This window comes from Anser anser (genome assembly GCF_964211835.1).
Source record: "Anser anser genome assembly, chromosome: 9".
In the NCBI taxonomy this organism is placed as follows: Eukaryota; Metazoa; Chordata; class Aves; order Anseriformes; family Anatidae; genus Anser; species Anser anser.
This window is the reverse complement of record NC_139729.1, coordinates 19,139,010-19,165,873: the sequence shown is the minus strand read 5'-3', so window position 1 is coordinate 19,165,873 and position 26,864 is coordinate 19,139,010. Positions and strand designations below refer to the sequence as shown.

The window sequence follows — 26,864 nt, the reverse complement described above, 5'->3', positions numbered from 1 at the left end:
CGCCTAGTTGTAATGGGAGCTGTACGGCAACACTTGTTGGACACCGTGTGTGTGGCACAGCATGTGTGTGCCTGTACTGGGGTGTGTGTCAGTGTGCACACGCGTGTGCACCAGTGCTAGTGCATGCCATCATGTGCCCAGGGCCAGCCCATGGTGCTCGCAGGACAGGACAGACCCAGTGGGTCCCACACCAGCTGAGCCACCCATCCCCACGCCAAGCAGGATCCCCATGCCACGTGGCGCATGTAGCACGTTACCCACACCACAAACTCCCATCCCAGTGCCCAGGAAGACCCAGGCCCCTACCCAGCACCCAGGGCCATGTGGGATGGGGGTGCCAGGGTGCCCAGGAGCACAGCCAGCGGGATGGCTGAGCAGGGACGGGGTCCCTGGCTGCTGCGCGGGGCCGCCGTGGGCAGTGGGAGTTGATGGGTTATAAATCTCCTTGCTGGGCCCCCCCGTGGCAGAGCGGCTCACGATATATATGTTGGGGATTTATCTGCAATGCAGTTTAATATTCCCAGACCTTTGCGTGTGTGCGTGTGTACAAGTGTGCGTGGCCCCCTCCCCATGCCGCCCCATGCCGCCCCATGCCACCCCCATGCCCACCCTCTCATCTGGAGCCTTCTGGGCTCCGTCTGTCTCCCATCTCCATCTCTCCCTCCCTTGCACCCACCCTGGCAGGACAGGATGAGCACCCTGGGGTGCCCGGGCACGGCTTGGGGGGGGGGGGGGGGGTCCGAGTGGCTGGGATGCGGCCAGCACAGCCCACCAGCCATGCCCACCCTTGCCCTTCCTGGGTGCCAGCCTGCCAGGGGGTGGCAGCAGGGTCCCCGGACGGCGGGTGCCAAGCTCGGTGGCACTGCCAGCCTTGTGCCAGCCCCCCCCCGGGGCAGGAGGTCCTGGGGACCCCCCCTACCCCTTCCTCCCTCCTTACCCTTCCTCCCCGCCGGCGGGGATGAGGTAAGGCTGGCGGGTGGCACAGGGCTGCTCCATTTGCATAATAATCTCGTTAATGGAGCCTGGCCTGCGGGAGAGCCGGGCTGGAGACGCCACCCCCTCCCCGCCCCGCTGCCTCCCTCCGGCCCCGCCGCTCCTCCAGCCGCGGCGCGGGGCGCGGAGCGGAGCGCGGGGCTCGCAGCCGGACGGGCACCGCCGGGCCGGCCCGCCAGCAGCCCCGGGCAGCCTGCTGACATCCCCCCGGCAAGCCGGTGAGCACCCCCGAGCACCCCCCGAGCACCCCCCCGAGCACCCCCGGGCAGCGTCCTCCCGAGCATCCCGGGCGGCATCCCTCGGGCGGCATCCCCCGGTGGCGTTTTCCCCGAGCGCAGCCGGGAGCAGCCCCCCCGGGTGGGTCGGTGAGCAGGAGCTGGGCACCCCCGAGCGCCCCCGGACATCCCGGGGAACATCCCCCGAGTGCCTCGGCGAGCAGCCCCGGGGAGCAGCCCGGGGAAGACTCCCCCCCCGAGCCCGGCGGGCAGCATCCCGCGAGCACCCCCCGAATAATCCAGGCGTTATTCCCGGGGAGCACTTCCCGAGCATCCCTCGAGCAACCCTCGAGCAGCCCCAGAGCACCGCGGGCAGCATCCCGCCGAGCATCCCCCGAGCATCCTGGGCAGCGCGCCCCGGGCACGCCCGAGCATCCCCCGAGCATCCCCCGAGCATCCTCCCAGCACCCTGGGGACCATCCCAGAGACCGTCCCCCGAGCAGCACTTGCAGCCCCCCCCCCCACCCCAGCACCCCCTCGCCGTGCCCGCCACCCACCCCGCAAACTTTCCGGTGGCGGTGACGGCAGCGCGGCTGCTCTCCGGCACGGGCACCGTCAGGCTGCGGCACCGGGGCACAACTTCACCCAAGTTGCGGAGAGAGCGGGGTCTGCAGGGTGCTGGGGGGGGGCAGGGGATGCTGCTGCAAGGATATGGCCCCCCCCCCTCCTCCCCGAGCGGCTCTTTGTCCTCAGCGTGTCCTCCCCACACCTGCAAATCTGTGTGCTGATCTGTGCTGAGCAAGGACTGGGGGGGGGCTCCTTTTGAAGCCCCCCCCCCCCCAATGCCTCCACCCTCTTCTCATGGACAGAACCCCCCGCCCCAGAACAGCAACCGCTGGGCACCGGCTAGCAGAGAGGCGTTGGGGAGGGGGATTGGGGTAGGGGGGTGCTGTGAGGTGTCCATAGGGGCCAGACCCCCCCCCAGACTGGAGCGAACTTTGTGCGTGCACACCGCGCTGCAACGCACTTGGACGCAACGCAATGCAACACGGCGCGCCGCGACCCACCCCAACCCAGTGCAACGCGGCACGGCGCAACACGGTGCGGGGCGAGACAGCACAACCCGGTGTGCAACTGCCCAAACCAACCCCGTGCAACGCCTTCTCCCCCCCCCCAAAATCCCCAGGGACCCTCTTACCCACGCTGCTCACCCCACCTGGAGAGGCTGGGAGTCCCATGCCCCCCTCAGCCCATCAGGTGCGGTGTGGTGCTCCCCGGACCACCCCGGGCACCCGCTCAGAGTGGGTGCTGTGCCCACGTTGGGGGGATGGAGCATTGCCAGGGGCTGGGTGGGACTGTACAGGTGGGACCCTGCCCCATCCCCAGGTGGGGGACCAAGGGACAGCCATGGGGTAGGGCTGCCACCAAGCTCCCAGCACCAGCGCCACCGGTGCCACCAGCGGGGCGCACAGGCAGGGACGGCGACGTGGGCGATGATGACGGCAAGAAGCAATCCCCTTGCTCCTCCCCAAACACCCCTCAACCACCTCCTCTGCCTTTTCCAGGAGCAGCCTGACTCTGGGCACCTCCATCGCCTCCAGGATGAACCGGGGAGCACCAGCACCTGCCCCCCGCCTTCCCTGAGCCCCCCACCCTGTGCCTGTGGGCAGCCCCAGCCATGGAGAAGACCTACTCGCTGACGGCCCACTACGACGAGTTCCAGGAGGTGAAGTACGTGAGCCGGTACCAGAGCGGCACGCTGCCCAATGGCTTCGCCCTCCAGCTGGGCGCCGGGGCCAAGAAACGCGGCGGGGGGCTGCCGCGCTGGAGCCGCCGGGAGATCTGCCTGCTCTCGGGGCTGGTGTTCGCCGCCGGGCTCTGCGTCATCCTGACGTGCATGTTGGTCCTCAAATACCTGGCGGCCGAAGGGGACAGCTACTGCCTGGAGGGCTGCCAGGAGAAGAAGGCCTTCCTGCGGGCGTCCCGCTTCCTCAGCGCCAACATGGACGCCACCATCGACCCCTGCCAGGATTTCTACTCCTTTGCCTGCGGCGGGTGGCTCCGGCGGCACGGCATCCCCGAGGACAAGCTGGTGTACGGCACCATCGGGGCCATCGCTGAGCAGAACGAGGCCAAGCTACGGGCGCTGCTGAGCCGCCCCGTGCGCCGGCGAGCCCCCGCCTCGGCCGAGAGGAAGGTGAAGGAGTTTTTCCGCTCCTGCCTGGACCGGGCTGAGATCGACCGCCTGGGCCCGCGGCCCATGCTGGAGGTGATCGGGGAGTGCGGCGGCTGGGACGCCTCGCCGGGCCGCGGGGACCTCAACGAGCTGCTCTACAAGACGCAGGGGGTCTACAGTGCCGCCGTGCTCTTCTCGCTCACCGTCAGCCTGGACGACAGGAACACCTCCCGCTACGTCATCCGGGTGAGGGCACCCTGCCACCCCCCCCGTGGGACGTCCCCCAGCCAGCACCCTGGGGCCGGGGTGGCACCTTTGGGGTGGGGAGGATGCGGGAGGGGATGAGGTGGTGATGGGCTCCCCCCCCTGTGCCAGCAGCTGAGCCCCTCACCCTGGTGTCCTGGCTGCTGTCTGCACAGGATGGGGCAGCGCTGGCTCTGCAACGGGTGTCCATGGCTTTGTCAGCCATCCCCGCCACTGTCACCCATGTCTCTTGCCCTGTGGTGCCACCAGGGCATGGGGAGGCTGCTTCTGGGTGGCCAAGCCTCGAGCACCCTGGGTGGGCACAGCGGGGGCACAACAGTGGCACTGATGGGGACACTGGGGGGGTCACCAAGCGGGCATGGTAATGGCACAGCGGTGGGCACGGAGATGGCACGGTGGTGGGCGCAGAGGGGACATGGGGTGGGCATGGCAGGGACATGGTGAGGGTGTCGGTGGCATGGTGGGGACAAGGTGTTGGGCACACTGCGGGGCATGAAGCCTCCTGGGTCCCCGTGAGTTGGTGGGGCTGGCACCAAGGGTTGTGGGGGTGTGTGTGTGTAAGTGTGAGCGTGTGAGCCAGGGGACAGAGCAGGAGGTCGCCTGTGCCGGAGGGGTGTGCGTGTGTACACTAGAGGGAGCGTGTGTCACGGAGAAAGGCTTTGGCTCCGACGGGTGTAACGGGGAAGGCGCGGGTGTGCCAAGGGTGGGGTGCCACGGCGAGGTTTGGGGTGGAGGGGAGCGAGGTGGCTCCAACACCTCGCACGTGGACGGTTTTACAGGTGTGTGACAGCTGTGCGCAGGGGGTGTGACAGCTTGTGTGCGTGCGTGCTGTGAGACGAGGCTGAAGGGTGTTTGGCGGGGGGGGTACAGTGCGTTTGGTGAAAAGCGAGTGTGTGCGTGCACCACCGAGGGGTGTGCGAGAGAAGGGCTGTGGGGGGGTGAGTGTGCATGAATGGGGTGCTGGTGGGGTGTGACACGGGGCAGAAAAAGTGCAGATGCGTGCATGTGCGTGTGGGTTAATGGGGGGGGGTGTCTGTGCGGCACCGCTCATCCCCGTGCTCCCCGTGGAGCATCCTGCACACAGGAGTGGGACCGGCTATGGGGTGGGTGTGGGGCCACCATTTGGGGGAGGCGGGGGGGGGTGCACAGCCAGGACAGGGCTGGGGGTGCCCCTCTCCCCACCTTCTGCTCACCCCTTGGCCCCATCTCCCCCCCAGATTGACCAGGATGGGCTGACGCTGCCCGAGCGGACCCTCTACCTGGGGCAGGATGAGGAGAGTGAGAAGGTGAGGATTTTGGGGGGCTGGGGGGCAGGGGGACAGCACAGGTGGCACTCACGGACCTGTCCCTTGGCACAGATCCTGGCCGCATACCGGGTCTTCATGGAGCGGCTGCTCACCCTCCTGGGGGCCGAGCACGTGGAGCAGAAGGCGCAGGAGATCCTCCAGCTGGAGCAGCACCTCGCCAACGTGAGGGGGGTGCCTGTCCCGGGCTTTGGGGTTCCCCTGCCTAGTCCTGGGGGATCCTATCCCTTGGTAACCTCCAATCCCAGCCCCTGAGGACCTTCACGATCCCAAACCATTAAGGACCCCATGGCAGGTCCCCAGGGACCCCCACCTCAACATCTTTGGGACACCCATGGGACAACCACTTGGGGACCCCCATTCCCCACCCTTGGGAACCCACTCCACGTCCTTGAGGACACCATGCCCAAATCTTGGGGAACCCCAATCCCAGGCTTGGGGGACCTCTATGCCCAGTCCTTAGTACTGCAGCTCCTTGGGGTCCTCATGCCCAAGCCCCACAGGGGATGTGGGCCAGCAGCCCCTCTTGCCCCGGTGCTGTGCCCATCCCTGTGCCACCCCTGGGGGACAGCAGGGAGGTGACAGCGGGGAGGTGACAGCCGTGCCCACCCCATGCAGATCACGGTGTCCGAGTACGACGACGTGCGGAGGGATGTCAGCACCATGTACCACAAAGTGACCCTGGGCGAGCTGCAGCGCATCACCCCCACGGTGCGTCCCCCTGCCCACCCCCTGCCACCCCCATCTCCCACCTGCCCTGCACCCCGTGCTTGTCCCTGTCCCGTGTCCCCAGGGCTGTCCTGCATCCCGTATAAGAAGCACAACCCCATGGTGCCATGCCCGTGTCCCTAGAAACATCCCCCACTGCCCCCCAGATAAATGTGCTCTGGATGGTGATGACTCCATCCTGTACTGCCCTGGGTGCTGGGGGCAGCACCAGGACCAGGCGTGACCCCATGGGAAGGGGAGGGGGGAGGCTGAAAGCCCAGTGACATGGGGGTGACGTGCCCACCCTGCCAGCTCAAGTGGAAGCGCTTGCTGGACCGCATCTTCCACGACAACTTCTCGGAGGACGAGGAGGTGGTGCTGCTGGCCACCGACTACATGCACAAGGTGTCCGACCTCATCCGCGTGACGCCCAGCAGGTGAGGGGGGCGGGCACCTCCGTGCCCAGCCTTGGAAGGGGGTGGCAATGGGGTGAGTATGGGGGGGGAGCTGTGGAAGGACCCCCAAAACGCCCCACGAGGCCAGGCAGGGCATGGTGAGCCCTGGGGAAGCTCCTGGTGGAGGGCACCACCACGGTTCCCACCAAGCCCCCAGGTCCCCAGGCTGGAGATCACCACACCCATCACCGTGCCTGCCGCGGGGACGTGCACGGTGCCACCACCCCATCCATCCCTGGGCCCCACGGGACACGGCCACCCCAAGCCTGGCACGAGCCAGGAGGTGCCCAGGAGGGGCCTGATCCTGCCCCGCCTCGCCAGGATCCTCCACAACTACATGCTGTGGCGCATCGTGGTGGTGCTGAGCGAGCACCTCTCCACCCCGTTCCGCGACGCCATCCACGAGCTCTCCAAGGAGATGGAGGGCAACGAGAAGCAGCTGGAGCCAGGCAAGGTCTGCCTGAGCCAGGCCAACAAGCACTTCGGCATGGCCCTGGGCGCCCTCTTCGTCGAGGAGTACTTCTCCTCCGCCAGCAAGGCCAAGGTAGGCGCCCTCCCGTCCTCTTGCCAGGGTGCTCCCCTGCACCCCTGAGGGCTGGAGGGTGGCCAGGATGCGGTGGAAGCATCAGTGGTGCCCCGCTGTAGGTGCAGCAGCTGGTGGAGGACATCAAATACATCCTGGACCAGCGCCTGGATGAGCTGGATTGGATGGATGAGGAGACACGGAGAGCGGCCAGGGCCAAGGTGGCAGCCCCCAGCGTGCGCCCCGGGCCTTGTCCCCGTGGGGGAACGGGGCACGGGGACCCTGACCCCGCTGCCTGCTCTGCCCCCAGCTCCAGTACATGATGGTGATGATCGGGTACCCCGACTTCCTGCTGAAACCAGAGGCCATTGACAAGGAGTATGAGGCAAGGGGGGGGCCGGGGCCATGTGGTGAGGGGGAGATGGGCCCTATGCCTCATTAGGGCTCCAGGTAGACCCCGGTGGGGACACACCACCCCAAAAGGAACCCAGGACACAAACCCACCGCAGCCACGCTGTCCCATCCCCATACTTCCCCCATCCTCAGCAAGGGCTGGGGGTGCCCCTACCCCTGATGGTCTGGGGTCTCCAAAGAGGTGATGGGGACACGGTGGCCCCTGCAGGCCCCTCACCTCAGGGTGAGGGGCCACATCCAGCCCCTGGCCACAACCCCATATCCTCTGTCCCCTTGCCTCATGGCGGTGGGAGGATGCCCCAGCGCTGCTCCCCAGACTCAGGGGGCTGGAGTTTGGGGCCGGAGTCCCCCCCGACATGGCCGTGTGCCCCCCAGTTTGAGGTGGACGAGAAGACCTACTTCAAGAACATCCTCAACAGCATCGCCTTCAGCATCAGGCTCTCGGTGAAGAAGATCCGGCAGGAGGTGGACAAGTCCGCGTGGGTATTGCTTCACCTGGGGGGGGGGACGGGGACGGGGACATTGGGGTGCCCCTGGCTGTGTGAGGGGGTGGCATTTCCCTGTCCCTCCGTGTCCCCAGCATTTCCATCTCTCCTTGCAGGTGGCTGCTGCCCCCCCAGGCGCTCAATGCCTACTACCTGCCCAACAAGAACCAGATGGGTGAGGCATTGCCTGAGGGGGGATGGATTTAGGGGGCACGATGTGGGGTCCCTTGGTGCCAGGGGATGCTGAGGGGGTGGGGTGGGGGCCGGGTTGTCCCCTCCCTGCAATGCTGTCCTGTGTCCCCAGTGTTCCCCGCTGGCATCCTGCAGCCGACCCTCTACGATCCCGAGTTCCCGCAGTGAGTGTGGGGCTGCTGGGGGGAACAGGGCTGGGTTTGGAGAAGGGGACAGGTCCTGGGGTGACCGTCACCCCTGCCAGCACCGTGTTCCCCCCCACACCTTTGTCCCCCCCCCCCTCCCCAGGTCTCTGAACTACGGTGGGATCGGCACCATCATCGGGCACGAGCTGACCCACGGCTACGATGACTGGGGTGAGTGACCCCCCACCCTGCTGGGGGGGATTGGGGGGGGGTCCTGCGGACACTCGGGTCCCCCGGTATGATGGGTGGCGCTGCCTGCAGGGGGGCAGTACGACCGGCACGGGAACCTGGTGCACTGGTGGACGGAGACGTCCTACAGCAAGTTCCTGAAGAAGGCGCAGTGCATCGTCAACCTCTACGACAACTTCACCGTCTACAACCAGCGGGTGAGATCCTCCCCACCCCCCCCCAGTGACAGAGGCCCAGAAACTCCTCACACCTCATCTGGGAACACCCTTGGGGCCCCAGAAGGGGGAAACTGAGGCACAGCAGCCTTGGTGCCCCTGTGGGGACGGGGGGGCATCGCTGCTTACCCCGTGCTGCTCCTCTTTCGGCAGGTGAACGGCAAGCACACGCTGGGGGAGAACATCGCTGACATGGGGGGGCTCAAGCTCGCCTACTACGTGAGTGTCCCCCACCCTGGGGTGTCACAGCCCCCGCAGGGCCACGGGGCTGCTGCGGATGCCACCAATACTGAGGGTGGCCCTGCCTGCTGGGGGACACGGGGCTTTTTTGGAGGGCCCCCCCCCCAGCCATACTGTGGGCACCCCCTGTCCTCCAGGCCTACCAGAAGTGGGTGCGGGAGCACGGCCCCGAGCACCCCCTGCACCACCTGAAGTACACCCACGACCAACTCTTCTTCATCGCCTTCGCCCAGGTGAGCCGGTGCCCACGGCCAACAGCGGGTCCCAGCCTGGGTCCTGGGCTCCGTGGGTGCCCCCGGTGCAGGGCTCGGCCCCCCAGGACCACACCAAGCAGTCCCTGTGCTCTTGGGAACCCTACAGTGACAGCCACGTGCCCCCCATTTCCTCTGGAGACAACCCCCCCCCTGCGATAACAAATGGATGTGTGGTTTGGCGGGGACCCCACAATCAGGCAGCCCACAGCCTCAGAAGACCCTACAATAACAAGAGTACCTGTTCAATAACAAACATGCCCCTAAGCTTTCCCAGCCCATCCATACCTCATATGTAGGCTTCTGGGAGACCCTACAACAACAAACACAACCAGGGCACCCCTGCCCTCACCCCCAGCAGCCAGAAGGGCCACCCCAGTGGGTGCCAAGGGCCCTGGGGGCCCCAGCAGGTGCCAGGACCCAGGGTCCCCCCCTGGTCTCACCCACGGGACCTTCCTCCCCCCAGAACTGGTGCATCAAGCGGCGATCCCAGTCCATCTACCTGCAGGTGCTAACGGACAAGCACGCCCCGGAGCACTACAGGTACTGGCCCCAAAATGGGGGCACGGCGGGCGCCAGCCCTCCTCGTGGCTGCCAGCTCGGGCGGGCAGGGCTGGGGGTGCTGGGGTGAGGGGCAGGGTCCTCAGCAGGCAGCCCCATCGTGGGGGTCCCCAGCTCTGAGCTGAGTCCCCCCACGGCCCCGGCAGGGTCCTGGGCAGTGTTTCACAGTTCGAGGAGTTTGGCCGTGTTTTCCACTGCCCCAAGAACTCGCCCATGAACCCGGCGCACAAGTGCTCAGTGTGGTGAGGCCGCTGTCCCTGTGGGCTGGCACCCTCCTGGTCCCTATCCCTGCCCGGGTGCCACCTTCTGCCTGCCCCCCCTCCAGGCAGCGGGGGCACCCCCAAAATAGGCACCTGTTGTAGGGGGTGCCAAGGCAGAGGAGACACCTGGGGGTGGGGTATGAGCTCCCCACCCACAGGACCCTCTCGTCCACCTCCCCAAAACCCTTCCCCACATCCAGCTGCTCAGGGCAGGGAGGGTGACCCAGAGGTGCTGCGGGGCTGCCCGGTGCCAAAAGCCCCCCACCCGGTGCTCGTCCCTGTGCCAGCCCCGTCCCGTCCCCATCAGCCCCACCACCGGGGTGGGCTGGGGGCTGGGGCGATGCCAGCCTGCCCGGGGGCGCGGGGACATGGACACGCGCTGTATTTTTCGCTGCTGTTTCTGGTCAATAAAGCACTGGATATGCCAGGAGTGCACGGGGCCATGGATGGGGATGGTGTGGGGAGAGGTGGCAGCGGGCGCTGACCACGGCACCATGGGATCATATAATTATAGAATATCCTGAGTTGGAAGGGACCCACAAGGATCATTGAGTCCAACTCCAACCATGGTGGGGAGATGCAGGGGGCAGGAGCATCCTCCCCATCCTCGCAGCACCCGCATGGCGCAGACACCTGCACGATTTGCTGCCATGTCTGTTACCAGCTCCTGCCTTTATTCAACATCAAGCACGGGGATTTGGTGCCCTGCGGCCACCGCATCCCAACGGGGCATGCTCCAAAGAGCCACTGCCGTCCACTGGGGCACAGGGACGGGAGGCTGTGGATCCGGCAGAGCCCGCGGGCATCGCAGGGCCATGGGGTCAGTAGAAGAGGGGCAGGAACAGGGCGGGAAGGAGCAGGGCCAGGGGGGTGGCGCGGGCTGGGGGTGCGGCATTGCGCTGGCGGCAGTCGGTGTAGGGCTCGAGGCAGGCGGCATAGGCCATGACGTGGGCAATGTAGGTCTGCTCCTGCACCCCGCGGAAGAGGTAGGCCATGGGGCCCTTGGCCAGGATGGCCACGTCCTCGCCCCCGTGGGACTCCGAGGCAAGGGGCACAGCGGACTGCTGCATGTAGTCGTAATTCTCTGGGGGATGGAGAAGAGGGTGAGCGGGGCGGTGGGCCCCATCCCCACCCCACCACCCCACCACGGCCCCGAGCACTCACCAGTGATGTTCTCATTCAGCTCAGTCCGGTTGCCGCCCAAATAGCCCGGCCCGTTCCCATAGAGGATGGATGTGTAGCTCTTCGAGTCAGTGGCTTTTAGGGGGGCCAGACCTGGGGAGAGGAAAATGGGGAGCAGGTTTTCAGCCCTGAAACCCCCACATCACCACCCTGGAGGAGACAGCACCCGGCACGGGGCTGTCCCTGCTCTCGGTGCCCTACCGAAGATGGAGGTGCCACGCAGGGTGTAGCCACCGAAGGAGAAGACGTGCGAGTGGTCAGCGGTGACCACGGTGAGGGTGTCTGCCTCGTCCGTCAGGTCGCCCGCCCGTCTGATGGCGTTGTCAAACTCCACCGCTTCCATCAGCGCCCTCTTGGCCATGCCTTCGTGGTGCCCGTGGTCGATCCTGCCACCTGCAGATGGGTGCCCGTGGGGGATCAGGAACCACTACAGCCCCACAGCACCCCGCAAGGTGGGCCCTGCCACCCACCTGGGGACCCCAGCCCCAACTTACCTTCCACGAAGAGGTAGAAGCCCTTGGGGTTCCTGCTCAGGATGGTGATTGCTGCCTCTGTCATCTCTGTGAGTGATGGGTCCAGGGTTTTGTTGCGCACCGGCTCGTACTTCATGTCCATGGGCTCGAAGAGACCTGGCAGAGGGGACATGGTTGGAACAGCCTCGGCACCTTAAAGTGTCCCAGTGGCTGCCATGTCCTAGCGCAGGGGACATTTGTTACCCATCAAATAATTCACGTTGGGGTCCGCAGAGGCATTCAGCAGCTCCGTCCTGTTCCAGACATAGCGGGCGCCCTGCAGGTGAATCCCAGAGGGATCAGTGATGCCTGGCCCCATGCCTGGGGCAGCGGTGGGCGGAGGACTGTCCCCCTCCACGTCACCCACCTGATGTGTTTGCAGCCATATGTCGATGAGGTTCAGTGTATCATTGCGCATCCCTCTTTCAGTTTCATCATTGGGATACTCAGGGTCTGGTGTCCCCGCGGGGGTCATGTATTTCCGACCGCCCCCCAGAATCACCTGGGGAGGGACGAGATAGGCACAGTGTTCATAGCGATGTCCGGGGGGGGTGTGTGTCTTCGCCTGCTTCCCCCTACGGGTGGGCACTCACATTGATGTCCACATTGTGCACCAGCTGCCAGGCGATGTCCTTGCAGCCCTGACTGATGGCCTCCTGGGGCATGCTGGCATCCGCGTACCAGTTGCGGTCCACCACGTGCGCGTAGGTCCCCGAGGGCGACGCGTGCTGCACCCGCGTGGTCGTCACGATGCCCACCGACTTCCCTGTCCCACCAGACCCCACCATGGAGCCCCACACCATTGGGAAGCCCTCGGTGTGACGTCCCTTCTCCCCAGCGCCCCGTGCCCCACGGTACCAGCATTGCGGGCTCGCTCCAGCACCGAGATCACTTCGTTGCCCTTCGTGGTGTTGCACTGGGAGTAGCGGGCAGCAGCACTCAACCCCAATGTCTTGTAGTTGCTCTTCACCCCGCACAGGTAGGCTGTGGCCGTGGCTGCACTGTCGGGGACCTGCCGGTCCACGCTGTACGTCTGCAAAGGACATGCAGAGCTCGCTGGCACCCCATGCTGTGCTCCTGCACCCCTGGGTGCTGCTGCGCCAGCAGCCCCGTGGACGTCACCGTGGCCCCATGCTCCGCACCCAGGGGACTTACCTTGGAAAGAGCCGTGTAGGGGAAAGAATCCAGGGCAAGGGGGGTCTCAGGACCCAGCTTCCCCTGCAATTGCCCGTTTAGGATCCGGGTGGCTGTGATGCTGGGGATCCCGAAACCTGGGTGAGCAGCGAGGTTTCTGGTCAGCCTCCAGACCAGGCGCCCCCCCCGCTCCCCAGTCCGTGGTGCGCCGGCTGTGGTGGCAGCCTGCCCGCCGGCGGTGCCAGCGGGACTCACCATCCCCGAGGAAGATGATGAGGTTTTTGGCTTCATTTGTCCTGGGCTGGATCTTGAAGCTGGCCTCGATGGCCTCGGCTGCCTGCTTGTTCCAGAAGGACGGGTCCTCCTCCTCAGCTGGGAGGGGGCAGCACCCGTCAGTGCCAGGGCACCCGGTCCTGGGCATCCCCATGCTGGGGTCTCTGTTGGGCTCCCGCCCATGGGAAGACTCCCCACAGAGGAGAAGGTGCATGAAACCCATGGGTCAGGGTGCTGGTAAAGGTGGGGGGAGCCCATGCAGACTGCACCCACCCAGGAAAGCAGCGGGGTGGCAATAAAAAGGGATGCAATGGGAAGAACTGGCTGCCAATGGGGACAAATGCACAGGGGTAAAGGGGCTACAGGCACCTCGCACAGTCCCTCCTTGGCCCAAAGACCAGCAGGACCCTAGCCCCACAGGGGAAAACTAGCTCGAGTTCCCCCAAAAAGGAGAGACAACCCCTGCTAACCCTCCCAGCTCCCCTCCACAAGCCCTGCACTTTGGCCTGCCCTGGGGCAGCCAGGCTGGCACCACACATCCCGGGACGCCTGCTGCAGCCAGCCAGCTGCCTGTCCCTGTCCCTGTCCCTGTCCCTGTCCCTGTCCCTGTCCCTGTTCCCGTCCCCGTCCCTACCTGGGATGACAACAGCGTCAAGACCTGTCCAGAGGCCCAGGCAGAGGGCGAGGGGTGCCAGGAGCCGCATGGTGGGATCCGGGCACCTGCAACCCCTGCCAGCAGAGCCTGCCTTTCTTGTAGACCTCAAGGGGGGACTTTGAACCAGGATCAATCTTCGTGGGGTTCAGCATTTCTCAGATAGCATGGCGTCCTGCCAGACGGTTGGCACAAAGGCCGTGGGGATGGGCCACTGTCATCTCATTGTCACCCCACCTTATTGCTGGGGCGGGGGGACACGGAGCGCAGCCAGAGGGACTCGTGGTGCTCCTGGCAGCTCCATTCCTGGCCAGCACTTCCCAGAGCAATAAATGCACGGATGGGGACTGAAATGCCCCACGCAGCCCTTGCTGGGACAGGACCAGCCCTTGTGCCAGGCTGTGCCTCAGCAGCTCGAAGCTGTGCAAACTCCCTGCTTCATCCCTAGGGGGACATGGCAGCCCCTCGCCCTCCCCTCCACCCCAGTGCCAGTCCCAGGGGGAATAAGGGGCCACAACCTGGGGAAACTGAGGCACGGGGCAGCTCCTTAGGAGGCAGCCACAGCTGCAAACCCTCACAAGGCAGATGAAGACAAATATCCAGTGTTTTATTGCATCCCTCGAGCCCAGCCACAGCAGGGACCGGGCAGCCTGGGTTGAAGCAGGGCTTAGTGGGGGGGGTCTCTCAGCCCCCCACCATGCGGGCAGCCACGCAGAGGGCCAGGAGGGCGAGCAGGGGCTGGGGGGAGCCCTGGGTGCCGCGGGAGGCCCTGCGGGGTGCCCTGCACTGGGGCTCGCCTGCATAGGGCTCAAGACAGGCGGCGTAGGCCATGGCGTGGGCGATGTAGTGCTGCTCCTGCACCCCGTGGAAGAGGTGGGCCATGGGGCCCTGGGCGAGCACCACCACGTCCTCCCCGCTGTGGGTCTCCAAATCGAGGGGCACGGCCGCCTGCTGCCTGTAGTCCTTGTCCTCTGTCGGGGAGGAGCAGGAGAATTGGGGCTGGAGGAAGCTGCCATCACCCCAGGGACACCCGAGCCACATGGTGGTACCGGTGCCCATAGGACGTTGTCCCCCACCCCATCCTTTATTCCCCACCAGGCTCCTACCCACAGCAGGGAGGCTGGCGGCTGGGCGGCCCCCGTCACGGACGCTGTATCCTGGCCCATTGCCGTAGAGGATGCTGGTGTAGGCTCGCTTGTCCTTGGCCTTCTTGGGGGCCAGCCCTGGCACAGGGAGCAAGAGAAGGGCATTGTCACTCCCTGGCACAGCCACAGGTGGGGGCATGGCAGGGGGTGGGAGCAGGGATGCCCAGCCTTCCTCCCCGGGTCCCACCGAAGATGGAGGAGCCGCGCAGGGTGTTGCCCCCGAAGCTGAAGACGTGGGAGTGATCGGCCGTCACCACGGTCAGGGTGTCGGAGGGAGCCGTCAGCTCCCCCGCCCGCGCCACCGCCCGGTCCAGCATGACGGCCTCCATCAGCGCCTGCTTGGCCCGGCCGCTGTGGTGGCCGTGGTCGATCCTGCCACCTGCACGGGGAACGGGGCCGTCACCGCCTCACCACCCCCCTGTCTCAGTCCCCTGGAGCGCCCACCCGCTGCCGGGACCCCCTCCTGCCCCCCACCCAGGGTGCCCAGACTCATCTTCCACGAAGAGGAAGAAGCCGTTGGGGTTCCTGCGCAGGATCCGAATGGCTTTGTCCGTCATCTCCACGATGGACGGGTCCGTGGAAGCGTTGCGGTTCAGCTCGAACTTCATGTCCTTGGGCTCAAAGAGGCCTGGGGTGGGGGGGAAGAGCAGGGTGAGGGGCTGCTTTGTGCCCACGCCAGGGTGACATTGCCAGTGGCGAAGGCAGCGATGCTCTCACCCATGAGGTGGCTCACGGATTCCTCATCGACCGCATCCAGGCCCTTCTTGTCCCAGACGTAGCGGGCGCCCTGCCAGCGAGAAGAGAGCCCATGGCGATGGCACGTGCTCCGTGCCCGGCCGATGGCGATGGCGCCGCGTCCCCTCCGCGGTACCTGCTTGGTGCTGAGCCACTCGGCCACCAAGTCGCGCCCGTCCCTCCTGGTGCCGTTCTGAGCCGGGTCCTCTGGGTATTCGGGGTCCGGGGTCCGTCTGGGCGTCATATACGCCCGCCCGCCGCCCAGGATCACCTGCGGGGAGCGGGGAGCTGCCAATGGCACAGGGGGCAGAGCGCCGAGGGGCGCAGCCCCCCTCCCGCTGTCTCTCACGTTGATGTCCGTGTTGTGCACCAGCTGGTAGGCGATGTCCTTGCAGCCGTCCCGCAACGCCTCCTTGGGCATGTCGGCGTCGGCGTACCAGCTCCGGCTGACCGAGTGCGCATAGGCTGCCCCGGGGGACGCGTGCTGCACCCGCGTGGTCGTCACGATGCCTACGGACTTGCCTGCAGCATGGGACAGCGTTTAACGGGGAGCCTGTCCATGCCGTGCTGGGCTCTGCGATGGAGTTGCCCTGTCCCCCCGTACCCGCCAGCCTGGCCCGGTGCAGGACGGAGTCCACCTCGTTGCCGAAGGCCGTGCGGCATTTGCCGTAGGCGGCCGCCCCGCTCAGCCCCAGCGTCTTAGCATTGGTCTTCACCCCGCAGAGGTAGGCAGTGCCCGTGCCGGCGCTGTCGGGCACCTGCCGGTCGATGGTGTAGGTCTGCAGGAGAGCGGAGGTGAGCGGGGCCCGGGGCAGCACGGCTGCCCCCCCGGCGCTGTCCCTCTCACCTTAGCCAGGGCCACGTGGGGAAAGGTTTCCATGGCCAAGACGCTCTCCTCGCCCGAGCCGCCGGCCAGCTGCCCGTTGTAGATCCGAGCTGCCGACACCGTGGGCAGCCCCATGCCTGTGGGTGTGGGTGACAAAGGGATGGGGCTGGGGACAGTCCCGTCCACCCCAGAAAATGCCCAGGGCTTGCCATGGCCACCCATTCTGGGAGGAGGCGACCTGCCGGCCCTGTCCTCTCGCCAGCAGCTTGAGGACAGCTTTGTCCTCTGTGTGCTGCTGAGCCCGGCCCCACAGGGGACACAGCACCCGGTGTCCTGGTGTCACCATCCCCACAGCTCTGAGCTGCTGGCCTCCGGGAGAGGCCGTGGTGGCCCTGGGCAGCCAGGCCCTGGGACAGCCGAGGGGAAGGAGGTGACAGATGGGAAACTGCTGCACTCAAGGGAGGGCGCACGTCCTGCGGCTCCCCAGCCCCGGGCACTCACCGTCACCCATGAAGAGGATGATGTTTTTGGCTCGCCGGGCAGCTGGCTGCAAAGCCAGGGCCGCCTCCAGCCTCCTCCTGGCCCCTTCATTCCAGTAGCCTGGGGTCTTCTCGGCGTCTAGAGGCGAGAGCAGAGCCAGGGGTGTGCGGGGCCCCAGAGACGACCCCCCCCCCCCCCCCCCCCCCCGTTCCAACCCCATCCCTCACAGCCCCCTTCAAGCTCTCACCTGAGGCCGCGGCGGCGAGCAGGGCGAGGAGGAGGAGGAGGAGGCAGGTCCCAGGGGACAGCAGCCGTCCCATGCTGCCCACCCCAGGGTCCCTCCCCGAAGGCCACCTGTGTCCAGGGCAGGGGGGGGACAGCCCTTTATGGCCCTGCCCTGTCCTGCCGGAGGGCTGAGCCCCTGCTGCGGGTGAGACGATGGGCTGATAACATTCAGGGACATCTCCCAGCCCTGCCCTCCCAGTGTCCCCAGCCTTCCCTGGGGGCACCCGTCCCCCTCCTGGCAAGGCAGGACCTCCAACGTGCCCCCAGGGAGCTGGGTGGCCCTGGGGCAGGCGGGGTCCCCGAGGCTGTGCGAGTACCTGGGGCTCTCCAGCTCCTCGTAGCGAGGACGGGACCCTGGGGACAGGCAGGGAGGGCGCAGGGCAAAGGGCTGTTTTTGCAGACACGCTGGGCTGGGCTGGATTGGTCTCGTTTCCCAGAGAGACAACGCGAGGAGGGGACGCCGGGCTGAAGGGTAGGGGAGGACACCTTGCTGTTGGTGTCAGCGTCCTCAGGTCCCCTCTCCCGGGGGACACCATCCCATGGCGCCTGCTGCAGAGCAGGGGCACAGCTCGGTGTGGCAGGAGAGCAGAAAACCTGCAGAGGAACAGACTGATGTGACCCCGACCCTTGTCAGCATTTTGGGAGAGGTGACACAAGGATGCCAGGGTCATGGCACACAAGACGCACTCGGGATCCCAGTAGCCCAGCCCCTGGTACCACAAGGCACCGTGACAGCTCGCCAGCTCTCCAGGCACATGCTGTACCCAGCCCTGATCCACCCCCGGGCCCAATCATCCATCCTGACCCGGGTAACCTGGGCTCAGCCAGGTCCCTGCTGCGGCAAGAGGCAGTTGTGTCCGTGTCAGGGCCACATCTGTCACCACTGATGATGCGGAGCAAAGTGCGGTGCCCGTGCTCCTTCCCTGCCTGGCACGATGGAGCCGCTCCCTCTCCCAGAAATCGATCCCTCTATCGGTCGCTGCTCACAGCTGCCTGGCCCACGGGGTGATGAAGCGGAGGCTGACAGAGCAGCGAGCACCACGGGGACAGTGTGGCAGATGGATGAGGCACCCCACAAAGCCATCCTCACCAGACGAAGCCGTAACTCCCAGGGCTGCATCAAGTGCCCGGGATGTCCCCAACCAGGGATGCGGGCAGCTGAAGGGCTGCGTGTGTGTGTGTTAGGAAGGATGCAGCTGCTTTCACCCACAAGCCCATCCTGCAGCCCGGTGCCAACCCACGGCCACAGGGAGCATCAGCTCTGGGGGCTGGTGTGGGACCAGGCGGGCTGGGGACACAGGGACCAAGAGACACGGGTGCTGGGCTGTGAGGGCTGGGTGCTTCTCTCGCACTCGGTAGGGAGAAGCTGGGACACGGCGCATGTTCCTCGGTGTCCCAGGACAATCCACCTGCGAGTGCCACAAGGCGCCGTGCTGGCAGCAGGCGAAGCGTGGCCTTGGGCAGGCGCAGAGCCCGGGACAGCCCTGGCTCGAGCCGAAGAGTCCCGTGTGGGATTAGGCTGGAGGCCAGGGTGCAGGAGGCTGGAGCAGTCACACCCAGTGACTGCCGGTGGGGGCTCAGACTGAGGGATTAGCCGCCGCAGCGCGGGCCGGGAGCACGCACCGTCTCCCTGATCCCCACCTCCAGCTGAGCAAATACCAGGGCTTGGATTTCGCAAGGCTCTGGGATGCGACAGGGGCACAGGAATCCCCAGGAGATGAGTTATGGCAGGATTGCTGGCTGGAAAATGAGGCAAAATAAAACCTGCGCACAGACCCAGCATGGCTGCTGACCTGGCTTTATTTCACGATACGCAGCCCAGCCAGGAACCCTCCTGCGCAGCCCCTCGGCTCCCTCCCCATCAGCCCACCCAGGGACGAGCACCCAGTCTAAAGCAGCCCTTCCACTCCTGGGGACACTGGTCTCTCACCCCAGGCACCCGCAGTGGTAAAGGCTGGGCACCCACTGCCTTTAAAAAAAAAAAAAAAAAAGCACAAAGCTAAAAATATCTTTTGAGTAGAAATACTCTGTCTGGGGAAAGCCCTGGACCCTGCTCCCAGCCCGTCAGGCTGGGTTAAAATCCAAACCAGAAATAAAATGACAACGGTTTTAAAAACCAAATCCCCAGACTGCTCGTGGGTTCCCTCTGTCCCCCGCGGGTGCCGGTGCGGTGTTGGGGGTGAAGGTTGCAGCAGGAGCAGCGAGGCCGGGCACGCTCACTTCTCCGAGCTGGGTCTCTTGAGCAGGGCACTGTACTTGAGGGGGACGCCCTCTGACTTCAGCACGACCTCCACCAGCGTGAAAATGGTGATCACCTTCAGCAAGGGCAGAGAGAGAGAGAGAGAGGAGAGGGTTTCTCAGCGGGTTGGCATCAGACCAGGGTTTGGTTTGAGTCGCGCCGGCTTTTGCGCCTGTGCTGGGGCACCTGCACAGAGCATGGGGCTGCATGCAGCAGCTCCGAGAGCCCCACAGCTGTGCTGCAGAGCCAGCCGGGGAACCCAAAGCAACTGAAATGAGCCTCCCAAAAACACACCTTCACTTAGCCCAGCCTGGTCAGGCCCCGATTTGTTCTCTGCGTGCTCGGGGCAGGAGCACGGGTGGCTGCGCCCTTGCCTTTAGGTCCCCATCTCCCCAGCGCCCGCCCGCGTCTCGCTGCAGAGCGCACGGCATCGCCAAATGCAGTGGCCTGGCCGAGTGCCAAAGGCGAGCTGCGGTGTCCCCAAAGGACACCGAGCGTTTTCTCGTCATCCCGTAACGAGGGAATGACCGCCCGTGCCTGTACAGCGAGAGGAGACCCGGGAAGGGGGCATATTTGGTTGAGAGGGATGCGAGGGAATCAAGACTGGAGAAAATCAATTCCTCCTGCTCAGGAATGCGCCGCTGCCTGCCGCCGCCTCCCCCCCCCCCCCCCAATCGATCTCTTCATGCAATTGTGCAGATTAGAAACGTAAATCATCGATCAGCTCTGCTCCCAGCGCGGGGATAACGGGCTGGCCGCGACAGCGGGCAGGGGACGCGTGTGACCACCTTGGGGCCATGCCCTGGCGTGTGCGGGCTCAGCCCCCGCTCGCTGCCTGCCACGTCCCCAAGGTCCAGCAGGGCCATCGCTCCCGGCTTTTAGGGAGGAGGAGCAGGCACGGAGCCACCCGGGGTAACGTCCTCCCCGCTCATCCAACGCCTGCTGCTCCCGATTCCTCATTCCAAGCAGGAGAACCTCACCGAGGCTTAAATGCACCAAAGGGGTCGGCGAGGAGCGAAGCCCAGGGAAATCCTTCTGCAGCCGGCTGCGCACATCGCTGCAGCAGCCCCCTGCCCACCCTGGCTGGCAGGAGCGCATGGGGGAAGACCCCCATGTCTGGGGGGGTCACGTGGGGATTATCAGGGCTCTCCCTTGGCAATCCCGCCTCGTCGTCTCGCTGAACTGCCAAGGAACGGCATGATTTCACATCAAACATCGCAGTCTTAGCTCTGCTTCGTACTCAAGCCCTGGCGATCTCCTGAAGTTTGGGGCAGAAGGAGGTGATGTGTGGGGTGGGGGCCCACGTCTCCCCTCTGCAGTGGGGCGGCCAGCCCAGACCCCTGCCTGGCTTCCTGCAAGCAGCCTTCCCACTCCTGGCTGGGGTGAGCCAAACTGGGAAGCAGGTGTCCAGGGCTGGGGCCAGGCTGGAGCAGGGGGTGCTCAGCGCCACGGTGCCAGAGTGATGGCTCCGGCCCTTCAGCGCGGCTCCTGGGCAGTCCGGCTCATCACAGGGCTGCGGGTTTATTGACTCGGGGATCTGCTGGCTCAGAGGAGAGCTCAGAGCATGCTCCCCAGGGAGGCTCTGGTGTTTTCTTAGGAGGCGTGGAGGACTCATGGAGGGGTTTCCCCTATTGCTAAGTGTTTGCTTAACCAAAATGGGCCCTGCTCATGCAGGGGCATCATTTTTCTTGTGGGTCCCTGCTAGGGTGTAAGTGATACCCACTCCTGTAGGAAAGGAGGAGCTGAGGCCACTTCAGACACATCCAGGGGCTTCTCTGAGCCAAGCTGAGAAATGAAAGCGCAGCTCAAGAGGAGGCCAGTCCTGCAGAAATGCTGCGAGAGCCGGGGAGCTCTGCTGACTCTGACCCTCCCAAGCTGGCAACATCTCCCCTGGGAGGGAAAGGATTTTCCAGGACACGCAACGTGTCAGCTGGAGGGCTCAGCCTGGCCCTGCATGGGGAATCCTCTCCAGCCAGCCCAGAGCCCGCAGTGCAGGACAGGGCTGAATTCAGTCCTCCCATCCCCGCCCAGGCAAAGATCAAGGCAATCAACACAGCTGCGATTTTACAGCTATGCCAGACAAAAGTTGGCAGAGAGGCACCACTTAATCAAGCCAGACAAATGCGATTGCTCCCTTTGATTGAGTCACCAAGTTAATAGATGACAGGGACACAAGAGAGAGATTTCTAGATGTTGTTAAACCATTTGACACCGCATCTCAGGAAGTCTGACTTAAAAAAATAAAAATTGCTCCTCATTGGGTCTCAGCCCTATCACACGGGCAGAAACCCGACGGCAGGGCTGTGCCAGCAAGGGGGGCAGGGTCTAGACAGGAGCTGCCTTAGGTCTGATCTTACTTAACATCTTAATTGATGATCTGGAAGAAGGAAGTAAACAGCACGGTAATTAAATTCATGGAGGAAACTGGACTGGGAGGCAACACACACAGCAGATAGGGCAGAGTCTGAAGGCAGTGGTGGGGTCAAACGTGGGGGCAGCGATGGGGTGGAGGGGGCTGGATGCAAGCCCTGCTGGGAGAGGAGATGGAGGCTGAGGTTGGGCTCACTGGGATGGGGACACAGAGGGACAACAGGACCTGATTGCCTACAGGGCAGTCATGTCTCCCAGACCCATCCATGTGAAGATCACGGGGTCCGTGAGCTGCACATAGCTTCCACGCATGCCCCATGGTCTTATGAGTCTGTCCTGTGCTGCGGGGTCTTACCTGGGACACAGATTCTTGCTCCGGCTTCTCTGGCTCCCACATGAGCGTCAGCTCCGGCTTCCTCCCCACCTTCTGGAAGTGGAAGCCCAGCAAGGGCAGTGCCTGCAGGCAGGGAGCACGTTGAGAGCAGCCTGTGGCCCCCAGCACCCTCAGCCCCGCTTCCCCCTCGACTGCGGCTGCGATGGGGGTGACGCTGCTTTTGCCCAGCACGCTGCATAAAGTCCTCTGCAGCTCCGTAACAGCCGGGATGCAGCAGCCCATGAGTCTGAGCTCAGCACGTAAATCAGGAGCTGCTGCGATACACAAACAGCCCATAGATCACGCTATATGTCCTGTTTAAAGATGTCATTGCCAGCCATATAACCAGGTTATTAAGAGAAGCTGCTGTCACTAACCGCAGGTGCTGGCCTACAGCAGTGCTGTCACAGCCCCAGATATACCGCGTGATTAAAGAAAATGAAAATCAGCCTCTCTCCCTTTCCTCCCTTCAGCCCCACGTGGATCTCTGCCCTCACAAATCTGCCTTTATCCCCTTTTAACAAGACTAGATCACCCGCAGCATGCTGCAGCCGCCTCTGGTGAGGCAGCGACGGCGCTGCCAGCGTCAGGCAGGCAGTTACGGCGAGGCACTTACGTTGCAGTAGATGCGCTTCTGGACTCCAAACTTCAGCACCAGGACGTCGAAGGCCTCGTTCAGTACGCCCATCACCATGGCCTCAGACTCCAGAGGACCGCACTCCTGCCGGGAGACAGTGCAGTCACTACACCAGCGTCCCCCACCCGGCTGTCTCCACGGGGAGCCCCATCTCACTGTGCAGTGTCTGGGGGAGCTGAGCGATGCGCGCTCAGCGTGTCCCCTCTCTGCTGGCCTTCCCCCTGGCCAGCTGGAGAGCCAGGCAGCCGGGCAGCCCTCTGCCCTGGTGGCCTAGGCTGAGCCTTTGTGGTGATAATTCAACAAACACCTCAGGGGGAGACGTTCCTGGCTCCTACCCTGACAAAGATGGCAAAGAAGAGGTCAGCGCTGAGCTCCTGCACCCTCTTGGAAGCCATCTTGCGGTCGTTGCAGTGGTCTGCTTGTCTCTGGAGGGCATCTTTCTCCAGCTTGATGGGGGCGCTGGCACCTGAGAAGGAGACAAGCGACAACATCAGGCCCATATTCCCTCCTCCAGAGATGCCCCACAGCAGCCTGGACCCAAATACCACCTCCCATGTCCCCGCTCGCCGAGGACACCCCTGTGCCAGGGAGCTGCCCGGTGGGACGCAGACCCCAAGCACCCTGCACCTGTGGCAGGCGAGGCAGGGACCCAGGAGCCCTGCCCGTGTGGGGGGCAGCCCCCTCATCCCCTCGCAGCACCCGGAGCTGCTCGGCTCGGCGGCACCCACCGAGCGAGGCGGAGAGCAAACGGTGCACGATGACATCGGCGTAGCGGCGGATGGGCGAGGTGAAGTGGGTGTAGAAGGGCACGTTCAGGGCGTAGTGGCGGAAGAGGGTCTCGTCCTTCAGGACGCCGGTGCAGAAGTACAGAGCCATCTGGAAGGGGGCGAGAAGTCAAGGGAACGGGGTGAGTGAGGGTGGTGGATGGACCCTGCATGGAGCTGGTGGGGCCTCAGGCTGCGAGACAGAGCCCGAGCAGCTGATGGTCCCCCACCTGCTGCTCCGTTTGGGCTGCAGGGAGACACGGCGGGTGCTGCAGGAACTGAGCGGCACAGGGGGCGAAGCCCCAGCAACCAGTGGCTGCCAGCAGACCCATGTTCCCTGCGCTCCTCGCACAGCGCCAGGCACCCTGCAGGGGTTCACCCTGGCTCGCCCCAAGGATTGCACTGACCCTCAAGCCACGCGTGGGTTTAAGCAGCCTCCTGCTCTGACTCAGGCCATGGGGCTCTTTCACAAACCCCGCGTGTGCAGGGGAGCAGAGTGAAAGGAGAAAGCACAGCTCATCCTGTGCCTGCAGCAGATGCTCTCCCCGCGCAGCTTTGTGCCAGCCTCTTTGGTTCTGGGTCTGGCCGCAGGCTCTGCACACCCAGCTCCTCTGCTCGGAGAGCACCAGGGGCTGGGATGAGCAGCTCTGCTGCCCGAGGAGGAGGAGGAGGAGACAGCCCCGCTGCGATCCCTGCTGCTTCATCCCACGATGACAGCTGGGAAGTCGAGCGGCTAGACTGCCTAGCTAAACCAACCCCCGGCCCCGCGCCTTCCAGCGGCCTCTTCAGTGGGAAGCTCTCCTGCCCTCACCGCCCCTGTTATCGCACACGTTACAGCTTTTATTTTCACATCTGTGAAACACCAGCCCTCGGGTCTGGGAAAACAACGGGGCCGAGCCCAGGCGGGGAGGGGAGGCTGCATGGGTCAGGGGGGTTGTGGAGGGGTCACGGCACAGTGGCGATTGAACGAACCCGTTTAAAAATCAGAGCAAGTGATTTAAAAAAAAAACAGGAGTAGCCAGCTCCGATTACAGAGCCGTCCTGGGATCCACGGTTTGGGCAGCTGCATCCTCAGTTCTCCAGCCCAGCAGCGCAGCCAGCTCCTGCTGAGCAGCTCCGCACTGATCCGGGCAAGAAAATAAAGCAGGTTAAAAAAAGCAGCATCGGTCCCGGTCTTATTATGAGACCCAAGAGCTGGGATAGGAGCTGAGATGGCTGCCAATTTCCACAACCCCGAATTAAATTGTTTCTGATGGACTTCACGAAGTATGGTCTCCACTCAATTAGCTCGGCTCCCTCCGAACGAGGCTCTGCGCGGTCGGGCAGGGACACACGCTAGGCTCTGGAGGCTGCTGCGGGGGAAGACAAGTGCCCTTGTGCCGACAGACAGCGCGGCGTTACGGGGGGGTTACGGCCACTGCTGCCAGGCTCCTGGGCAGAGGGGAGGAAGCTCCCCACAATGCCAGGCAGGCAGGGAGGGATGCCCAGAAGGCAGAATGCACCTGTCTGAAAGCACAGGTCGAAATTTTTGCTATGAGAAACCACTGGGAAGTGCCCATCCCTGCCCTACACCCAGCAGAGAGAGGCACCCTCTGTCTTGTTTCAAGCTGGAAAAGATGCTGCCTGCTTCTTCCCAAGAGATGTGCTGGCCAAACCCCACTGCGGCTGGGGCCAGGCCTATTTCTGACACCCTGTTGACAGCTCACGACCCTCACCGAGGCTACGAACAGTTTGGGTACCGCAGCGAAAACACTCCTCTGAGCTGTGGCAAGGTTACGCACCGCAGGGAGCCCAGTCTGACACTTGTCTGATACCTGTCCTCAGCACCACGACAGAGCTATCCGGTGACACCAGCCCGACACGAAGCAGATGTTTTCCCATTAACAGATTTGACCCACAAGTGGTCTCCAAGCCGGGGGTCTGATTGCTGCGGTCCCAGGAGAACCGTGAAATAAATCAGCCCCAGCCAACCAGGGGCGGCTTCGCTCTTACGGACAGATTGAATCCCCGAGTGACTGAGCCCCTGAAAAATTATATGTCGCTGCTCTTTCATCTGTTACGAGCCTCCTGGCGTGGCAATCCAGGCGCTCCCGCAGACACACACGTTACCAGTTGCTCCCCGTCTCCTCCTCCTCCACAAGGCTGATGCCTTGACCATCGGCACGCAGCAAAGACGGAAGATTCAGGGTGGCGTGAGCACGGGTTCAACCTGTGGGCTGCTTGTTATGGCTGGCTTGACTGCAGCCTTGTCCCTGAAACACCAGCTTCATCACTGGGGGCTGAGACGTGTGCAGGGACGTGGGTCACCCCTCGGTGCCCTGGGCCTCTCCACGCCATCTGTCACAGCGATGGCTCAGCTCTCGACACCGGCACGGGCTCCTGCATCTCCACGCTCTGCAGCTGCCAGCACGCAGATCTCCGCTCTCCCCCCTTAGAGGCCATGGAGACGGGCAGGATGGGGCTGGTTTTCCTTCCCATCTGCTCCAATACCAGGGGCAGACAGCAAAAAGTCCTCTTCCCAGGGAAAGCTTTCACTTGGTGGCTGCCTGCCCCTTCCGAGGGGCACTGACACGGCTTTGCACTGCCCATCCTCTGCACTCAGCAGTAGGAACAATAGTGGGGATCTGAATTGCTTGGGGTTTTGGGGGAGCTGTGAGCGCTTGCCCACCAGTCCAGCTCACAGCGAGTGTGGTCAGGGAACAGGGAGTGCAGAGGACAACATCGTGTCTGTCACCCTGGCAGCCCCACAGTCCTTTACAGAGCGGAGATCCTATGGACACACCGCTGCGCGCACGTCCTGGATCAGATTGGGAAGTGCCCTGAAGATGGGAGGGGAGCGTCTGTTAACCTGGCTGACGGTTTTGGGCAAGCCTGACACTCCATTTACAAACCAAACAACGCCTCAGCTAACGGCCACGTGCACGTGCTCATCCCGGGATCAAGACAGATTTGCGCTCCTTCTGGCTCATGCACAGCTTCCAGCAAGAAGAGCATCCCATCGCACATCAGGGCAGGCAGGAGCAGCGCTCACCACCCAGAGGCTGTCCTGCAGGGCCGGTGGGCTCAGCTGCAAACTGGGTTTTGGCTATCACGCGAGCGTGCCAGACAGCAGGTCTGCCAGGAGAGAGGGGACTGCGCAGCACACCTGAACACAAGGGCACCTTCATCGTCTGAGGAGGTTGTGAGCCTAGTTCCTGCCAAAATCCCATGTCTTGTGGAATATCTCCTCTAAAAACTTCCTCTCTTATTTCTTTTTCCCCAAAATGTTGCCTACTCCCCAGAAGACTTCATTTACTGAGCCTTCATACGTCTTCACATACTGCTTTAACTTGTTAAGACGTGGCCCTGTGAATGCAATAGGCACCGGGAGGTATTTCAGAGCACGCCCGCCACCTCTCTGACCACAGAGAGAAGAACTGAGCAAGTCAGTGGGTCCCAAAAAGCTCGTCTCCTCCTCCATGTCAGCACAGAGCCAAGTTCCTTCTGCCTCGCTCATCCCTCCCAGCCAGCAGCTGGGCTTGCTCCAGGTTTGCACCAGTCAGCAGGACCACGGAGGGACCGCAGGGAATGCGTTGTCACCTGTTAGCACCTTCCACCAGAAAAGGAAGACGTGACAGAAGGGACCAG

At 64.1% G+C, this 26,864-nt stretch overlaps 4 protein-coding genes across 7 annotated transcripts in view; 1 reads left to right on the top strand and 3 right to left on the bottom strand.

The window, feature by feature from the left end:
- Positions 1-1,087: 1,087 nt before the first annotated feature.
- Positions 1,088-10,056, top strand: ECEL1 (endothelin converting enzyme like 1). The gene is made up of 18 exons (XM_083848728.1): positions 1,088-1,211; positions 2,774-3,630; positions 4,866-4,934; positions 5,007-5,117; positions 5,571-5,663; positions 5,973-6,097; positions 6,437-6,659; positions 6,761-6,859; positions 6,949-7,023; positions 7,428-7,531; positions 7,654-7,712; positions 7,842-7,893; positions 8,018-8,085; positions 8,176-8,300; positions 8,472-8,537; positions 8,696-8,791; positions 9,276-9,352; positions 9,517-10,056. The coding sequence occupies exons 2-18, from the start codon at positions 2,887-2,889 to the stop codon at positions 9,614-9,616; spliced, it is 2,286 nt and encodes a 761-aa protein (XP_083704854.1). The 5' UTR covers positions 1,088-1,211; positions 2,774-2,886; the 3' UTR covers positions 9,617-10,056.
- A 197-nt stretch (positions 10,057-10,253) lies between these two features.
- Positions 10,254-13,574, bottom strand: LOC310904260 (intestinal-type alkaline phosphatase-like). Of its 2 annotated transcripts, XM_083848730.1 has the most exons (11): positions 13,366-13,574; positions 12,714-12,830; positions 12,480-12,595; positions 12,183-12,357; positions 11,918-12,090; positions 11,692-11,826; positions 11,529-11,601; positions 11,307-11,441; positions 11,014-11,205; positions 10,795-10,905; positions 10,254-10,714 (listed from the first exon to the last, which is right to left on the bottom strand). In XM_083848730.1, the coding sequence occupies exons 1-11, from the start codon at positions 13,433-13,435 to the stop codon at positions 10,452-10,454; spliced, it is 1,560 nt and encodes a 519-aa protein (XP_083704856.1). In that variant the 5' UTR covers positions 13,436-13,574; the 3' UTR covers positions 10,254-10,451. The 2 variants fall into 2 exon arrangements, with proteins under 2 accessions (XP_083704856.1, XP_083704855.1); XM_083848729.1 differs by lacking the exon at positions 13,366-13,574 and having other exon boundaries at positions 12,714-13,088.
- A 372-nt stretch (positions 13,575-13,946) lies between these two features.
- LOC310904261 (intestinal-type alkaline phosphatase-like) lies at positions 13,947-18,511 on the bottom strand. Its single transcript, XM_083848731.1, is given in 13 exon segments — positions 13,947-14,354; positions 14,490-14,606; positions 14,716-14,907; positions 15,022-15,156; positions 15,246-15,315; positions 15,400-15,534; positions 15,613-15,785; positions 15,868-16,042; positions 16,111-16,226; positions 16,591-16,774; positions 16,776-16,805; positions 16,808-16,903; positions 16,905-18,511. Coding segments are annotated over 13 exon segments (2,331 nt in total). The 5' UTR covers positions 17,526-18,511; the 3' UTR covers positions 13,947-14,067.
- A 127-nt stretch (positions 18,512-18,638) lies between these two features.
- Positions 18,639-26,864, bottom strand: part of DIS3L2 (DIS3 like 3'-5' exoribonuclease 2) — a 192,318-nt gene continuing 184,092 nt past the window's right edge. For all 3 annotated transcript variants that reach the window (XM_083848724.1, XM_083848725.1, XM_083848726.1), the window contains 5 exons: positions 23,202-23,349; positions 22,809-22,939; positions 22,453-22,557; positions 21,819-21,920; positions 18,639-19,169 (listed from right to left, as the gene is read on the bottom strand). In XM_083848724.1, the coding sequence (XP_083704850.1) occupies positions 19,071-19,169; positions 21,819-21,920; positions 22,453-22,557; positions 22,809-22,939; positions 23,202-23,349 (585 nt within the window). In that variant the 3' untranslated portion in view covers positions 18,639-19,070. The remainder of the gene's footprint in view (positions 19,170-21,818; positions 21,921-22,452; positions 22,558-22,808; positions 22,940-23,201; positions 23,350-26,864) is intronic.

Excerpts from the sequence above, each read along its gene's own strand:
- ECEL1 (XM_083848728.1), top strand. The coding sequence starts at position 2,887 with ATGGAGAAGACCTACTCGCTGACGGCCCACTACGACGAGTTCCAGGAG. Across the intron at positions 6,098-6,436 it reads ATCCGCGTGACGCCCAGCAG|GATCCTCCACAACTACATGC; the intron begins GTGAGGGGGGCG and ends CCGCCTCGCCAG. Across the intron at positions 6,860-6,948 it reads GGAGAGCGGCCAGGGCCAAG|CTCCAGTACATGATGGTGAT; the intron begins GTGGCAGCCCCC and ends CTCTGCCCCCAG.
- LOC310904260 (XM_083848729.1), bottom strand. The coding sequence starts at position 12,954 with ATGGGTTTCATGCACCTTCTCCTCTGTGGGGAGTCTTCCCATGGGCGG. Across the intron at positions 11,827-11,917 it reads TGCACAATGTGGACATCAAT|GTGATTCTGGGGGGCGGTCG; the intron begins GTGAGTGCCCAC and ends GTCCCTCCCCAG. Across the intron at positions 10,906-11,013 it reads GCGTGGCACCTCCATCTTCG|GTCTGGCCCCCCTAAAAGCC; the intron begins GTAGGGCACCGA and ends TCCTCTCCCCAG.